The sequence below is a fragment of the Procambarus clarkii genome, chromosome 71 (assembly GCF_040958095.1).
Source record: "Procambarus clarkii isolate CNS0578487 chromosome 71, FALCON_Pclarkii_2.0, whole genome shotgun sequence".
Taxonomy (NCBI): Eukaryota; Metazoa; Arthropoda; class Malacostraca; order Decapoda; family Cambaridae; genus Procambarus; species Procambarus clarkii.
In genome coordinates this window covers 13943094-13958512 of record NC_091220.1, presented here as the reverse complement: position 1 = coordinate 13958512, position 15419 = coordinate 13943094, and the positions used below count along the sequence as shown (strand labels likewise).

Sequence of the window (15419 nt, the reverse complement as noted above, 5' to 3'; positions counted from 1 at the left end):
TCCCCTCTCACCGGTCCCTTCCCCATACCAGGCAGAGTCAAATGTCCCTACTCGTATCTTAGAGGAGACAGGCTTGAACATAAATTATCAGTTTTGTAAACATTGCTCGCAGGTGTACTGGGGCCCCATAGAGGCGCCTTGTCTCCTTCTCATAGCTGGGGAGAGCTGACTCAATCTTCAGGAATTCATGTAGCTTTCCACGGCAGATCAGTGAAGGTGATTGGCCTGAGATAAGGGCCAAGTCCTTATTGGCCCTAGAGAGACAGACCTCAGGCCTACGTGTTAAATGGTTGGCCATTGCCAAAATAATGGGTGGAGCCCTGGGGCTGTATTAGATGGTGGGAGGAGTAATCCTTCCCAGCAATAAGTTGGTAAAACAAAATTTCAGTCAGTGTGTCTTGGGAGTGTATTAGGAACAGGGCCGCAAGCCCGTATCCTAGGGGCTGAGGGCAGCCATCAACATCTTGGCCGTGGCGCGGGTATTTAAGGTATAGTAGCACTTGAGTTTCGTGCCCTCAATAAATATCCATTGTGCCTCTAGGGGAATAGAATAGATTATGTTTTCAAATTGTCTTAATTTACATGTTTCATAAAATAAATTGTATAGCTTGTCCAGTGGTATTCACTTAACTTCCCTTTGATATATTTTGCTACTTTGTCATTTTTAGGTGTTGTATTGGAAGCCCCCAGGTTCTCCTACAATTAATCGATACTAAAGTTGCCCTTGGATTTAAATTAGTAACGTAAATTATACAAACTAATTTTCCAAAATTTATTACTGAAATTCATATTACCCGGAGTCCCATGGTTACTGATTCCTTGCCTTCCTGGGGGATCGGTGATAAGACACATTCAGGTATGGTTGGTCGGGAAGGTGGTGGCAGTGCAAATGTGTTTTGTTATTTTTTTAACTAATAACCCTTGTCCTTGGTGTATCTTCCTCATTTAATATTCCTCTTATATACGGGGCAGTCCAGTGAGGGGTCATACTGGACTGTAACAGTGTTAAGCTGGGGTATTGAGTGAAGAGAGACAGATGTACAACAGAGAGCGTATATTACGATCACGAGAGATAACACGATAACAGGATTAATACTGGGGAACATTGGGTTATTACAATAGAGGCCGCGGTTATTACGACAGAGTAAGCGGTCATTACACCTGAATGCCCCTGTTACCTAGCAGTAAATAGGTACCTTGGAGTTAGTCAGCTGTCACGGGCTGCTTCCTGGGGTGTGTGTGTGGTGTGGAGAGAGGAAAAAAAAAAATAGTAAACAGTTGACTGACAGTCGAGAGGCGGGCCGAAAGAGCAAAGCTCAACCCCCACAAGCACAACTAGGTGAATACACTTTGGAATCGTACATTTCTATTCCATTCTGTGAATCGGTTCCTCATTCTCAAGCTCTGGATATCATCCCTTATATGCAACTTGCTTTTAGTGAATTTATATACTAGGCCTAGTTCTGTTTTACTTTGCTATTAATTATGCATGTGTGCATGATTCTTGCACAGTGTGCTGTACATGCGTGTGGATTGTGTATGTGCAATAAAGGTTTTCAATAAATAATCTGCTGTGATAAGATACGGCTGTGAATTTCCTAAAATATTAAATACCCAAGTGAAACGCCAAAGGCTATTATTGTGATTTTCAACTGGTGGAACCACCTTACCTGTACACCTCTTGAGCCCCGATCACACCTGGAGTGATGCCTCCAACGTTAAGTGTTGGTGATGAGGTTAAAAAGGTTTCTGCCTCATTAATGAAGTTCTGTGAAATATAAATCTAATTTTAATATATATTACAATAATTGTTTAAATCAGAACATATGAATGATCAAGAAGGTATCCTCAGTCTCCTACCCCCATAATATCTCACTGTTCATAAAATATTAAAAACAAAAACAAAATTGTGCTTGTTTTAGACATACAGTATATATTTATGCTTATCAGTAAGACATATGACAAATAGAGTTGAGTGAATATGAAAAGACCCTTTCTGAGCAGACTACTTGGATGATACCCCCAATGCAAGATCTTTATGGGTCCACTGGACATGACCATGGGAAGTCAGGGTACATAAAAAAAGGGACAGCAAAGCAGTTCACTCATTAACTGACAATCTGCACCAACATTAGGTTCAAGTTCAATTTCTGAGCTATCCAACTCGCATGCTTCCTATGGCAAGAGTAGCTCAGAAATGAAAATAATTAAAAAATTGGCTTAGCTCAAATGAGCTACAGAGTTGCTCAAGCAAAATAATCAAAGCAGAAGTGGGAAGTCTTTGGGCAGCAAAGGTGGGAACCATTGGACCACAAACAGCTGACTGCAAATGTTGGAGCAAGACAACACCAAGAAGAATGCTTGAAGGGTAGTGAACTTTTGGAGGAGGAGACATCGTGCATGATAGCTCAAGTTTGTTGAACAATGACATTTTAACACAATGTGAAAACTATTGTGAGGCAATGAACATAAAACCATCTAACTCGAACACCAGAGTCCTCAACCTTGCATCACAAGTCTGCAAACTGTGTATCTTGTGTTGACATATGCAATGACTTCCCCTCTCCCCCCCCCCCCCAACTCTTCTAAGGTGTACAAAACCAGAAAAAAAGGTTGATATGTGTGTTTTTTGCCTTTTTTCTTACTTTATGCATGCAAATATATAATTCCATAAATATCATTTACAATTAAATCTATTTAAATATCACATATAAACATTTTTTTTTTAACATTAAATTAACTTGATATTTAGACAACAGTTGTAATGGAGAAACACCAATTCCCCAACTGCCATTATAAATCAACCCCTGGAATTGAGAGATGTATTGTGCTCACATTCCGGTTTCTAATCTGTGTGTTTAGGGTCTATTAAATAAAGCAACTTTGAATATGAATGTGCACTTGCCTTTTGAAAGTGCAGTCTGATATGCTTGAAAATAAAGAATCGACATTAAGACAATATCCAGACTAACAAGAACTATTCGAGTATTTGCCGAAATATATATTAGCATCGGAACTCTAACACTTGTTAAACTATATTTGAAAAATATTCATACAAAATATACTGGTACTTACATTAGGGTCCTGTCGTGGTGTTTTCTCTTGGTTGGCATTATTGTCATAAGTAATGTGTGCATCAACAGTTGTGGTCTCTGAGAATTGCACACGCTTTATAGTAGATGATGCATCTTGACCCTTGTAACGATTATTTGTTGCTGGCTGTGCTGGAGTAGTCGTTTGTTGCATTATAGAGTACGAAGAGCCTCTTTCTGGAGGAATCGGGCTGTGCTGGGAAGCAGCCGTTACAGTGTCTGAACGCTGATTATTCTCACTCATCCCAGGTTGGTCTGGGTAACTATTATGAGATCCTCTTACCCCATTTACTGGACCATTGCTGTATTGTGTATGGAAAGGGGTAGCAACAAGAGAGTCAAGTCTCTGGGTTGCATGGTGCTGATGCTGGTACTGAGGATGTTGAGGAGCAATGCCTTGTTGAAGTTGTTGTTGCTGTTGAAGTAGTAGTTGCTGCTGCTGCTGCTGCTGCTGCTGCTGCTCGTGGTGTTGCTGCTGGAAACGGCGCATGTGTTCCTCCTGTTGCCGACGCTGTGCCTCCCGCAAGAGACGTTCTTCAACTTCCTTTGCAGCCTCTAACTCTTGTTGCTTCCTTCGGATCTCATCAACTTTCCTTGCACGCTCCTCATCAGCAGGGCCACCACCATTCATCCGAGACTCTTGACCAGGAGTGGTGATTGAGGCTGTATTTGTAGGTTTATTATAGTCTCTGATTACACTATTCTCTGGACCTCGTCTCAGGATAACTTCATTGTCATTTGAAACATCCACATCATCATCATCGTCGTCATCTTCATCATCATCGTCATCATCATCATTTGTAAGAGCCTCCTCTGCACGACGCTGAAACTCTTTTTCCAAGCGAAGAGTTCGTAGTCTTTCATCCTGCTGAGATGTACGCACAGAAAGATTTTCAAGTTTTGAAATCTGCTCATCACGCCAATGTCGAGCAGCCTCACGCCGATGACGATCGTGCTAAAAATGAGAGAAATACCAAAAAAACTTAGTTCACCATAAGCAACTTCCTGCACACACAGTATTAACACTAAAAATTGAATAATTTTTATGGTAATTCTGTATTAAAAGCAACACAGTATACTGTAACTGCAAAATCTTTATAGACACTTTGGGTAAAACTTTGCATTCACAAAGTGTTACCCAACTATTTAAACATTCAATATGCTTTAATTACAAGATACCATATTACCACCTTTGTAGGTTCCCCCAACATACAAACTAATATTTTCTCGGTCTGGCCCTTAGCTGCACCCTAGCAATAGGCAGTTTGTTCCTGTTGATGTCCCACTCAGCAATATATAAAAATGTTTAGTGTTTTCTTAGTTATAAGGTTATAATTATAAAATTTGCCAAAATATTTGGAAATTAATATTCTTAATATTAATGCATTGGTATAGGGTGTGTATTATAATTTATGCAGTGTCACTGAATATATATAAGTTTATAAACATGTAAATCGTGCATTGTGCATATTCTACCATTACTGCTCATAACACATTATTGTCACAGTTTGTAGATTTTATAACAGTTTCTCTCTCTATTTTCCAGTTATAACATATGATAAAAAGTTAACTATTGTAATCAAGGGACTATATTTTGTTGATAAATTTTACTGGTAAATATGGAGAGAACATAGGTTTCCTTCAGTTTCCTCTATTCTCACATTATTAATCAATTTTTTCAAATGAGAGGATAAAAAGTTAAGCAGAGAAACCTATGTAAATATTGTACCAAGAAATGGGTCATGGAATTAAACAGAGCAAAACATTTTAGAATAAATTTTGCCTTTACTTTTATGATAAAATGCATTAATGCTGTACCTATAATAATGCAAAAAAATATAAAATATAATGTGTATATAAAAATCTTACCAGTTCCTTCTGTTCTCTATCCCATGGGCTGGTTTTATTGAAGGCCGATTTGTTAGGTAACTGGCTTACACCAGAAGCTGGCCGGTTGCTGGTCTGGAGAAGTGGATGAGTAGAGGTAGGGGGCGGAGGTGGTGGTGGAGATTCCCGATACCCCTCCTCTGGTGGGGGTGGTCTTGGAGGTCCATCAATGGAATTAGTTCCATCATAACCAAACTGTCGTGAGGGTTTCTCTGGTGCCTCAGACAGGGAAGAACCCGGCAAGCCACCCTGTGATTTTGGCTTGGGGGCTGTTGGAGGAGGAAGCTTACCCAGCAAAGTTTGCCCATGTCCACTATATTGTGGATGGGCCTGCTGAGGTGTTTGTTGGAGCCCTGCCATTGTCCCCTGCGGACTAAGTGGTTGTGAAGTGGTATGGTGATAAGCAGGGTGTTGATTTGGGAAGCCCTGTGAGCCACTGTAATTATCAGGTAAGAAGGGAGTACTTGTAGCTGGAAAGGTATTTGGCACACGGTGAGGTGGTTGGTTCTGGCTGGATCGCTGTGGTAGAGTAGATGATGTGTGACCATTAAGGCGTGCACGCTCCTCTCGCCGTCGCACTTCTTCTGCCATTTCTGACATCTTTGCATCGGCACGAAGATCACGTTGAGAGGCTGGACGCTGTAATTCTGATCTGTGAGGTATTAAATCCTCTCGCTGCATAAACGCCGAAGCCGGGCGGGGATCGGGTCGAGCATCAGGTCGCACATGTTCTGAAGATTCTTGCGATGCTGGAGAACCCATTGGGAGTGCCTGAACTGGACGAGTTCGTATTGAGCCCATGCGAGAGTCTTGGGTGCCTTGATGAAAGTTTACATTTTGATAGTAGCGTTCCTCTTCCGCCATGAGGCTGGGATTACTTGGATGACGACCAACAAGGCCTGGATAACTTCCATCACTCAGATTTTGGGTCGACCTGCAAGCAACACATTTTTAATATCTTATAAATATTATATCCTAATATAATTACTGTACTGTATATAAAAATTACAGATATCAAATAAAAACCATTACTGTACAATGTTTTCTGGTAGTGACGGCAATTTTTCAGTTTTCTTTTGTGATTACCAACAGAAAAGTATAGTATTTCTCTAAAATAATATCCAGTCACAGCCACCACATACTGGCACACAATGCTCAAGTGGAAATCTGAAACAAATCATTCCAGACCTGACTTAGATTTGTACAAAATCTGAGCTACAATCTTTTTTTTTGGCTATCATAAAACTTTCTTGTAGTAAATGATATATGTTTCAGAACATTCAGACATACAAATATATACAGCATAAACAATGATTGTGTTCATAATAATTTTACTAAAAAAATATGACCAAAATTAATTTCTTCACTTACTATTTTGTACAGCAGTCGGGTCTTGGTAACCCAAAGGCAACAAAATTATAAGTGCCATTCTTTCAGCTATAGACTGTAAATGCTCACAGTCAACAGCCAGCCTAGGCTTAAATGCTGCATAAATCATTGGTATACATTATCATCCAAATCCTCATGCTTAGAAAGTTTCAATTTTTTAAGTCATTTCTCTCCACTTTATTCACACACTACATGAGCTGCATCCATTGTTTTATTTATGTCAGAAATAGCACCAATACCATAATCTTGTTTGTTGATTTTTTTTGCCCATTTGGAACTTTTCTGTTGTGGGAGTTTATTTTATTTTTCTAGTCGTTTAGGAGATTTTTATTTGATGTTTGGAGCTTTTTTGTTGGGTGTTTTGGCACTTTTTCGTTGGCCTTTTGGAAATTTTTGTTGCTGTTTTGGCGTTTTTTTATTGGCCATTTGGCATTTTTTATTGGGCATGAGTTTATGATTTGGGGGGGGGGGGATTTGGGAATTGTTTATTTTACATTTGGGAGAATTTTGTTGTCCGTTTAGCATTACATCCTCACCCGTGGCCAACATATTCACCTGTGGCCTACCCCCTCACCTGTGGCCAACCCCCTCACCCGTGGCCTCCCATCACATGATGACTTTTGCACTTGAGTCAACGAAGACCTTCACTGAATGATCATTTTGGTATATTTGTTCATGGATCACACACAGAGATCACACTAACGTGATGCATCAAATGAACAAATCCACAAAGGCAGTGATGAGGATTCGAACCAGTGTCTGGGAGCATTAGTCGTAGCATCATCTTGGAGCATCTGGGAGCATCAGCATGAGTCGTAGCTCAGTCGATTAAGGCAGTGTCTGGGATGCTCCCAGACGCAGGTTCGAATCCTCGTCACTGCCCTTGTGGATTTGTTCATTTGTTCATGGATGCCTTCCTTTTGATCATACAGGTATCTCTATATAAAAAAATATTGTGCTGGCTCCCATCATAATGTGATGTTGATCAATGCCAGTGATTATTTTTGAAGTATTGATTTTGGAAAATGTTTCATGCTTTACTAACCTGGAACGGACTGGAGGTTGCTGTTGCTGCTGTTGTTGTTGCTGCTGCTGCTGCTGCTGCTGCTGTTGTTGCTGCTGATGGTGGTGTTGGTGATGAGGATGGTGAGAAAACTGAGGATTTGGAGGCTGTGACAGTGAGGTATTAGAGGAGGTGCGGGAGTAAGAAGGGTTGAAGACCTCGAGAGAAGCTGGCTTCCCTCCTACACTACTGCCAGCTTCACCTGAAATTTTTTTTAACATCTTCAGTAATCGAACACTTCTGTTTCTTGCTATTAACTATAAAATGGTAGCTAATCAAATAACATATACTGAGAGAGCACATGATATATCTGGTAAAGAATTTCATACACTATGTAATATATTACTTAAAAAAGTTCTTTCTGGCTAGCATGAAGCTAGTATACAAGTACACATACACGCATGCACACACTATGTTATTCAGAGAATAACAGAGAACATAAAGGTGTCTCAAGACAATGAAAAAAATGCTCAAAGGCTAAGTAGGAACAAAGCCGTTTGTCAGATGAAGTTTCATCTTGAGTTCCAAGAGAATGATTTTTCAGTCATCTTTACGTACGGGAGTCTTATGCAGATATGTGGGGAAAAAGGCTAACAATTCCAATCTACAAAAATGGTAGCAGAGAAGAGCTTAAGATACAGGTCTTAATTATAGACCTGTATCACTAACAAGCATAGTACTCAAAACATTAGAAAATACAGTATAATTAAAACCAAATCGGTAGAATACCTGGAGAGAAATGATGTAAGACAGAATGGTTTTTGATCTGGAAGATCCTGTGTAACAAATCTACTTAGTTTAGTTTCTAAGATACAGCCTCAGATTTTGACAGGAAAAAGATGGGTAGGTGGACTACATTTATCTGCACTTAAAAAATGGTTTTGATCCCACATAAGAGGCTGATCTTGAAAGTGGAACATACTGGAGGAGTGACAGGAAGACTTGACATGGACGAAAAATTTTCTGGTAGAAAAATGAGGGCAGTAATCAGAGGCAATGCATCAGACTGGAGAAATGCCACTAGTAGAGTACCAAAGGGTTCAGTTCTTGCAGCAGCCATTTTCATTGTCTACATAAGTGATCTACAGAAGGAACACAGATTTTTATGAACATTTTTGCTGATGACGCAAAACTACTAGGGAAGATAAACTTGGACAATTGTCATGCCCTTCAAGAAGACCTGGACAAAATAAGTGTATGGAGCAACATTTAGCAAATGGAATCTAATGCTAATAAATGCCACATTTTGGATATTAAAAATAATAACTAAAAGCAACCAATTTTTTTATACCAAAACAAATACAGTATGTATAACTGGAAAACAAGATTGGTTAAGCCAATACAGTAAGACTTAATCTTCAACATATCAGAAATCACTACAATAATTGGAGAGGAGGAAAGAAGACAAATGGAAAGCAACCCAGTCTATTCTATAAATGAATTGAAAATAAGTTGCATGTGGTAACTCAAGTAGAGCAAGAATGAGTAACAGATTCATAGAAATAGATAAAAGTGTGTGAAACTAAATCAACCACCACCACATGCACTACGGACTTTGGAGAATAACTTGTACCAACCAACTGCGTCAAGACAAAAAAATTGCTCATTTACTTAGGCAGAACTAAGGAGTCCAGTCATACTTCATTTAACCTTGAAGAGATCAAGACTGTGCTTATATCCTTAATAAGTCATAGATTATTTTCTAGGCACCTCTACAAGCAGGATACCTATCAGAGGTATAGGAAAGGGAAAATATACCCCAATTTATAAAAATGCTCAGAAACCCCATTAAAATATGGATCAATATCATGAGTGTGGCATCCAAATCACTTGAAAATGCAATTAAAACTAAATGGGTTAAACATCTTTAAAGAAATGACATTACAGCAAACTGGAGGGTCAGCTTTTAAAGAGAGTTTATGCATAACAAATCTTTCTTTTATCATAGGGCCTCAGATATTATAAGAAAAAAGGTCAGGCTGACTGCACCTATCTGGACCTGTGAAAGGTAATCAATCAAATTGCCAAATGCAATTTTTTTTTACCTGTATATTAGTTTATGAACAAAATTTCTTTCATGTGCACCACAAAGTACAACTTTTAATTAGCCAAACAGTTTAAGGGTAAAACAAAAATCAATCCCTTTATCAAACACACTGTAACAGACTGCTTCAGGCACTGCAATAAAAGTGCCGAATACGATAATGATAACAAAGGAATAATGAACGCATGTTCACTTACTATTCAGCGAGGGAACAGACTTGGATGCTTGCATACGAGGAGCTTGGTGAAGGTGAGAGGGTGCAGGAGAGTCCTGATTGTGTTCCCCAAGTACTTTGGATGGAAGATCACGCTCGCTCAAATGCCGACCACCAGGATAACCTGAGCAATGCAATTCAAATTTACAAAGTGAATTGAGCATATTATTTATAAAATGCAACTCAATACTGATAAAATAAAATAAATAAAAATATATGTATGTATGTATGCATGTATATATGTTTGCTTGTTTCATACACACAAACCTAATCAGGGTTACCAGATTGGGCTACAGTATAAGCAGCCCAATTCACTACTTCGGAAAATCCAGGTATCTATTTCGTTACTTGCTACTTTTGGAGCTACTTTCAAAACAAGTTAAAACATATTCTGGGCTACTTTTATCATTAATTTGTGGCTTTTGGTCTTTAAGTTCGCTACTTTCTGCAACAGAGACTGGGAACCCCGTAAGTATTGTGACAACTGGTGCTAGGACTGTAACCTTGTTTTATACAATTTAATTTTCATACTCAATCTCACTGCACTAAATATATATTAATTAATCACAATTAGCCGTCGTGATTACTCTTTACAGAAAGGAACTCGTACGAGGGATTCAACAATTTCTGAACAAATCCGCACTGGTAAAGGGAAGAATGTTCTTTTACCTCGAGAGGCCTCTTTGTAAAAGGGTGAAGCATTTCCTGAACATGAGTATTTTCTCTCAATACAATAATTGTTAAAGCTAAGCAATGTAATATATCGTTTTAATCCTAATGTCAATTTCTCAAAGATACATCCAATTCGGTTAATTTGGTTAACTAATTCAATGGAGCGGTAAACTATGCAAGGGCTGAAACAATTATGTTATGTAAAAGGTTTATGGCAAAATAACCGAATATCTTTTACTTGTGCCATCAGTTAATGGCAGGTCTGAAGCCATGGCTATGACTAAATTATAATTATTACTATCTGGTATATTTTATTATTATTCATTTTTATTATGAGGGTTCAGCTTTATGCTGCAAAATATCTCTCTAAATTTTACAGGTTGATTTATTTGTTTTAAACTTGTGCACAATGCTCAACTTTTTTCATATCATCCAATCCAAAATGTAAAATCTTTCTCAAGTGCTTCAACCCCTTTAAAGTAAATGAAAACTTGAATAATGATATCTTTAATAATTTGCTAAACAAACCACAAGTGCGGCAGTCGCCACATGTTTGTATGTACAGTACTGTACTTAGAAACACATACTGTACTGTATATGGACAAAATGAAGATTACCTCCGCGTGCATACAAAAGTGAAGAAGTGAGCATAACGTACAAGATTCAATAATCAAAAACAATATTAACACTTGGAAAACTTTCTGGCCGAGTTTTCCTGTGATCCAAAATTTTATATTGGCATCTTTTTTTGGGTTACGAGGATCAAGCTCAAAATTTTAAACCGATCCATTGCAAACTGTAAATACAGTATGTTGGCAAAATCTGAGATAATGCACAATTTGTCCTCACACATCAATCACACAATCTCCAAAGAAGAATCTGATGCCTCCAAAATTTTGTAAATATCTAGCCTAACCATTTAAAAAATTTGGTTTCCTCACATATGCCAACACCCCAAAAATTGTATGACTTTAAAAGATGCACAACTAGTACAAAAGGGCAAATTGGAAAAATGACCTCCTAAATGCGGTAGACACAGTTTCTTCAGTGAAGAAAAATTCCATACATGAAGTCACATGTAAATTACAACAATATAACTCAAGCATGCATTTACACAATACAGTGACCATGCTTATTAACTATAAATGGCCAAGTAAATAATTACAACAGTGGCATTTAATGAACAGACACTACAGGTGTGATGCAAATGTTGCCGATATCCAAGAGAACATACAGTGACTAGACAAAGAACCATCAAAGGGGAGGGCTCCATTATTCCTCAAGGTTTGTTCCCACGAGCAAATGGTGCCAACCTGACAAAAATGCTTTTGTTAAAAATATGATTTGTAACAAAACTGCACCAATTTAATATTTTGAGAAAAATTACTTCCTAGCACCAGTCATGTCACATACAGATTTCTCACTAAATAATTTCTACAGACTATTATTTCTGCAAATCACATTTTAAGTACAATATTTAACAACACATTTAGTAAGTAATCTCTGCATTTGAATAGTGATTACTAGACTATTTACTAGTTAAATGCAGACTACATATAAAAAATAAAAATATTAAGTAAAAAAAAAAAAAAAATGCACCAAACGTAATGAAACTACTTTTCAGTAGAGCCTTGGTTGGTCCCTGAGGTTAGCTCACCAAGACAGTGCCTCCCCTACTGAGTATCATTAGCCTTAGTAGTCCTGTATGGCCTACTAGTACCAAAGCCAGAACCTGGCACTCCTCACAGAGGCACAGGGGATTGTTATGATCACCCTCAGGAAGAAAACATCCAGAAAGTAAGTGAAGCAAAGGAGAGAGAGAGAGAACGGCAAAGGTCAAACAAAGTAAAACACTGAAACAGCCAAACGATTCACTCAAACCAAGTTGAACACCCCCACTACCATAGTAACCACCGGCCATTAACAGGTGGCAGCACAACTGAAGCTTACGGCTTCCGCATTATCTTGGCCTCAATCTGGAGTTGAAAGAGCATGAACCAACCCAGCTGGTAGGAGAAAGGGGAAGGAATCAGAGAGCCACAAAGGCCCAACTAGAAAGAAGTGTTTCATTATAACCAAGAGATTATTTTCTGGGGGGCCCAAACTGTGGCTCCTTGAGGCTAACATGAGAGAACAAGGAAAACACAGAACTTATCGGGAAGGAGGACAAAAAAAGTTCACTCACAAAGACACGATACCAGGACGAGAAACCCGACTCGGGGCAAACCCGATGGGAATAAGGCACAAAGACCAAGTAATGAGCCATCATGACCCTGTTAGACCTCCAAAACCTGTAGCCCAAAAATTAACCTATGACATGTCAGAAAACACTGAAGTGAGAGCTGCAAACTTCATATGCCAGAGAGAAGACTAATAACCCAGCAGATAACCTGGAATGAACAGTCCTTGGATCAGGGAATCAAGGAAATCAGGTCAACAAACAGCATGCAGGTAGTGATAAACCACCACAACCAAATGATGCATCCTGACAAACCAGGGCCAAAAGAACAAAACCTATTCTTCTGAAGGAGATCATGAAGTACCTCCACTTGAAAACCAGAAGCAAAGGCCAACAAAAATACGGCTTTAAATACACATCTCAGACCAAAAGGGTAACCGAAAACTGGGGGAAGGAGAGAGAGATTCCTACACTCAATCAAGAGACCAAAATGGCTCAGTAGGAGATGGGAATAGGTGAAAGAAGATACAAGACAATTCGTAAAACGACACTGAGGTAACAGTGTTGCCAAACGCCGACAAGAGAGGCTCTGTCAAAGCCTAACAAGAAGCAACAGCATAAGGTATGAGATGCCGTTTAACAGATAACTAAGATAACGAGACAAATCACTAGAATGGACACACAAGAAACATGAAGAAAAGACACGGAGATGAAAGGAGCACTAAGAAATTCCATACTGTAGCATCAACAGAAGATGCAGGTAGGAAACCAATAACCTGCACATCATACAAATGGTGACAGTTGTGTCACAGCCCAGATGCATAGAGCGGCAGAGAATGACAAGACCAGCAAGATACGACACTAAGCAAATCTGCCAAAAGAGGCAGAGCCTTGTGAAAATGCTCAAGTTTGGACACTGGACTAGAAATGCCAGAAACAGTGGCCAGCTGAGCTGGCCACTGAGGACCTACAGGCATCACCCTGCCCAATTATGGCTCCAACTTGGATAACTGGGGGTAACAGGTAGAGAAACCCCCTACCTCAACCAGTCCAGCCAAAATGCATGCACTGCAAGAGCCTAGTGATTGGGGACCAGAGCCACATAACAGAAGCTTTTGGCTCCATGACAATGTGATGAGGTCCACCTCAGGGTGACTAAATGTTTGGAGAGCAAAATAGGAGGATGTGTTGTTGACATTCCAATACATGGAAATGGGACAAATGAGAGAGAGCCATAACTAGAGAGGGAAGAGGGCTATGACCTAGTTTCCGAGTGAATTGTTTTAGAAGTGATTTGGCTGTTTCAGTGCTTTGCTTTCTGTGAGCCTTGCAGTTGTCTGTATTGCTTTACTTATTTTCTGGATGTTTTCTCAGCGAGGGTGATTGTAACAAACTTCTGCTCCATGTGCCTCTGTGAGGAGGAGAAGGAGGAGGAGAAGGAGGAGGAGGAGGTGGGGGGGAAGAGGGTCAGGTTCTAGCTCTGGTCTGTGAAGGCTATACAGGACTCCTAAGGTCTGATCTCAATAGGGAGGAGCTACTGTAGATGCTCCTTGTAGCTGGCTCCCTGAGCCAGTTTCAGGAAGTCACTCTTTGACCCTCCAGAAAATAAAGTAAACAATAAACACAACAAATTTCTTTGAAGAGAAACTCTTCAAGACTAAAATTCATCCATGGACAAAAAGTTAAATAAAAAATCTGGAACAAATATAACAGAACAGAGTTAGTTGGAAAGTGCTTGGAGCATGCAAAACCGTGCAAGACTGTCTCCCTGTCCTGCCCCTGCACCACACAACAGCCATATGGGTAGAGATTTATAATTAATGATCAACCTGTTAGCTTAATTATGCAATGATAAACTAGCATATGTTCACGTGATATTCCTATACAAAAATTCTAAGCATATACCAGTAATGTTAAAACCTTTTTCTTACATAATGGATTGTTCTAAATAAAAGATGAGCATTTTAACTCAAAATACTAAAATTAATAATAATACTGTATTAATTTTGTCAGGGACAGGAAGCATGTGTATATATATATTCACTTTAGGATTATATCAAGGTCCTCCCACCCCCCCAAGGTTAAACTACTGACCCTCCCCAAGATGCAACCCCACAACAGTTGCCTCACTCTCAGGTATCTTTAATACTGCTAGGTGAACAGCGGCATTAGGCAAGAGAAAACATGGCCAACCATGCCTGCCGCACCCAGGGATCAAACCTGGTAGCCCCAATTATGAGTTCAGAGCGAAGCCAACTGTATTCCACAAACATTACACAAATGTAAGACAGTATATAATATCAACATTACATATAAACATCGTTTTGCAGGGGTAACGGTCAGCACAGTCAGTTCCCAACATAATGGTCCCAGGTTCGATTCCCATGCAGACCAAGATGTGCAAGCTCATTTTTTCTTGAACCCAATTCCTAATTTATTATATACTTGTGGAGAGAAGTTTGTTAAAGTAGGTGTCCCTTGATATATAGAAAAAGATATCTTCCTAAAAAAAAAAAAAAAAAAAAAGACTTGTTTAAAAAAAAGTTGTCAACAAACTAATTATGTGAAGCAAACTATTTTCCAACCAATTTCCATTACATGAATGAAGATGTGCTACTATAGAAACCATTTGGGCCCAATACTGTACAGAATAAAGTCAAAATTAAGAATGCAGCAAAATTTTGGTTGCTACAAAATAATGTAGCAACCAAGCTACAGAACTAGGGAATATTTCTGGAACTTAAAAGATTCTTTCCAGACATATTGCTTTACTGTTAACAATGCAAGAATGTTGAAAACAAGGCAATGTTTTTAACAGTCCAGTATAAAAAGTATTTACCAAATCGAAACTAGCCAAGCTTGAGTGGAATGAGAATCAC

At 39.0% G+C, this 15419-nt stretch overlaps 1 protein-coding gene across 10 annotated transcripts in view; it reads right to left on the bottom strand.

The window, feature by feature from the left end:
* The window catches only part of LOC123745666 (afadin), a 356634-nt gene that overhangs the window by 5238 nt on the left and 335977 nt on the right, over positions 1–15419 (bottom strand). For 9 of the 10 annotated variants that reach the window (XM_069312042.1, XM_069312045.1, XM_069312043.1 and 6 more), the window contains 5 exons: positions 9673–9813; positions 7414–7633; positions 4962–5913; positions 3076–4047; positions 1671–1768 (listed from right to left, as the gene is read on the bottom strand). In XM_069312042.1, the coding sequence (XP_069168143.1) occupies positions 1671–1768; positions 3076–4047; positions 4962–5913; positions 7414–7633; positions 9673–9813 (2383 nt within the window). Of the gene's footprint in view, positions 1–1670; positions 1769–2830; positions 2930–3075; positions 4048–4961; positions 5914–7413; positions 7634–9672; positions 9814–15419 lie in introns of those variants that run through there. The other variant, XM_069312044.1, reaches the window with a different exon arrangement.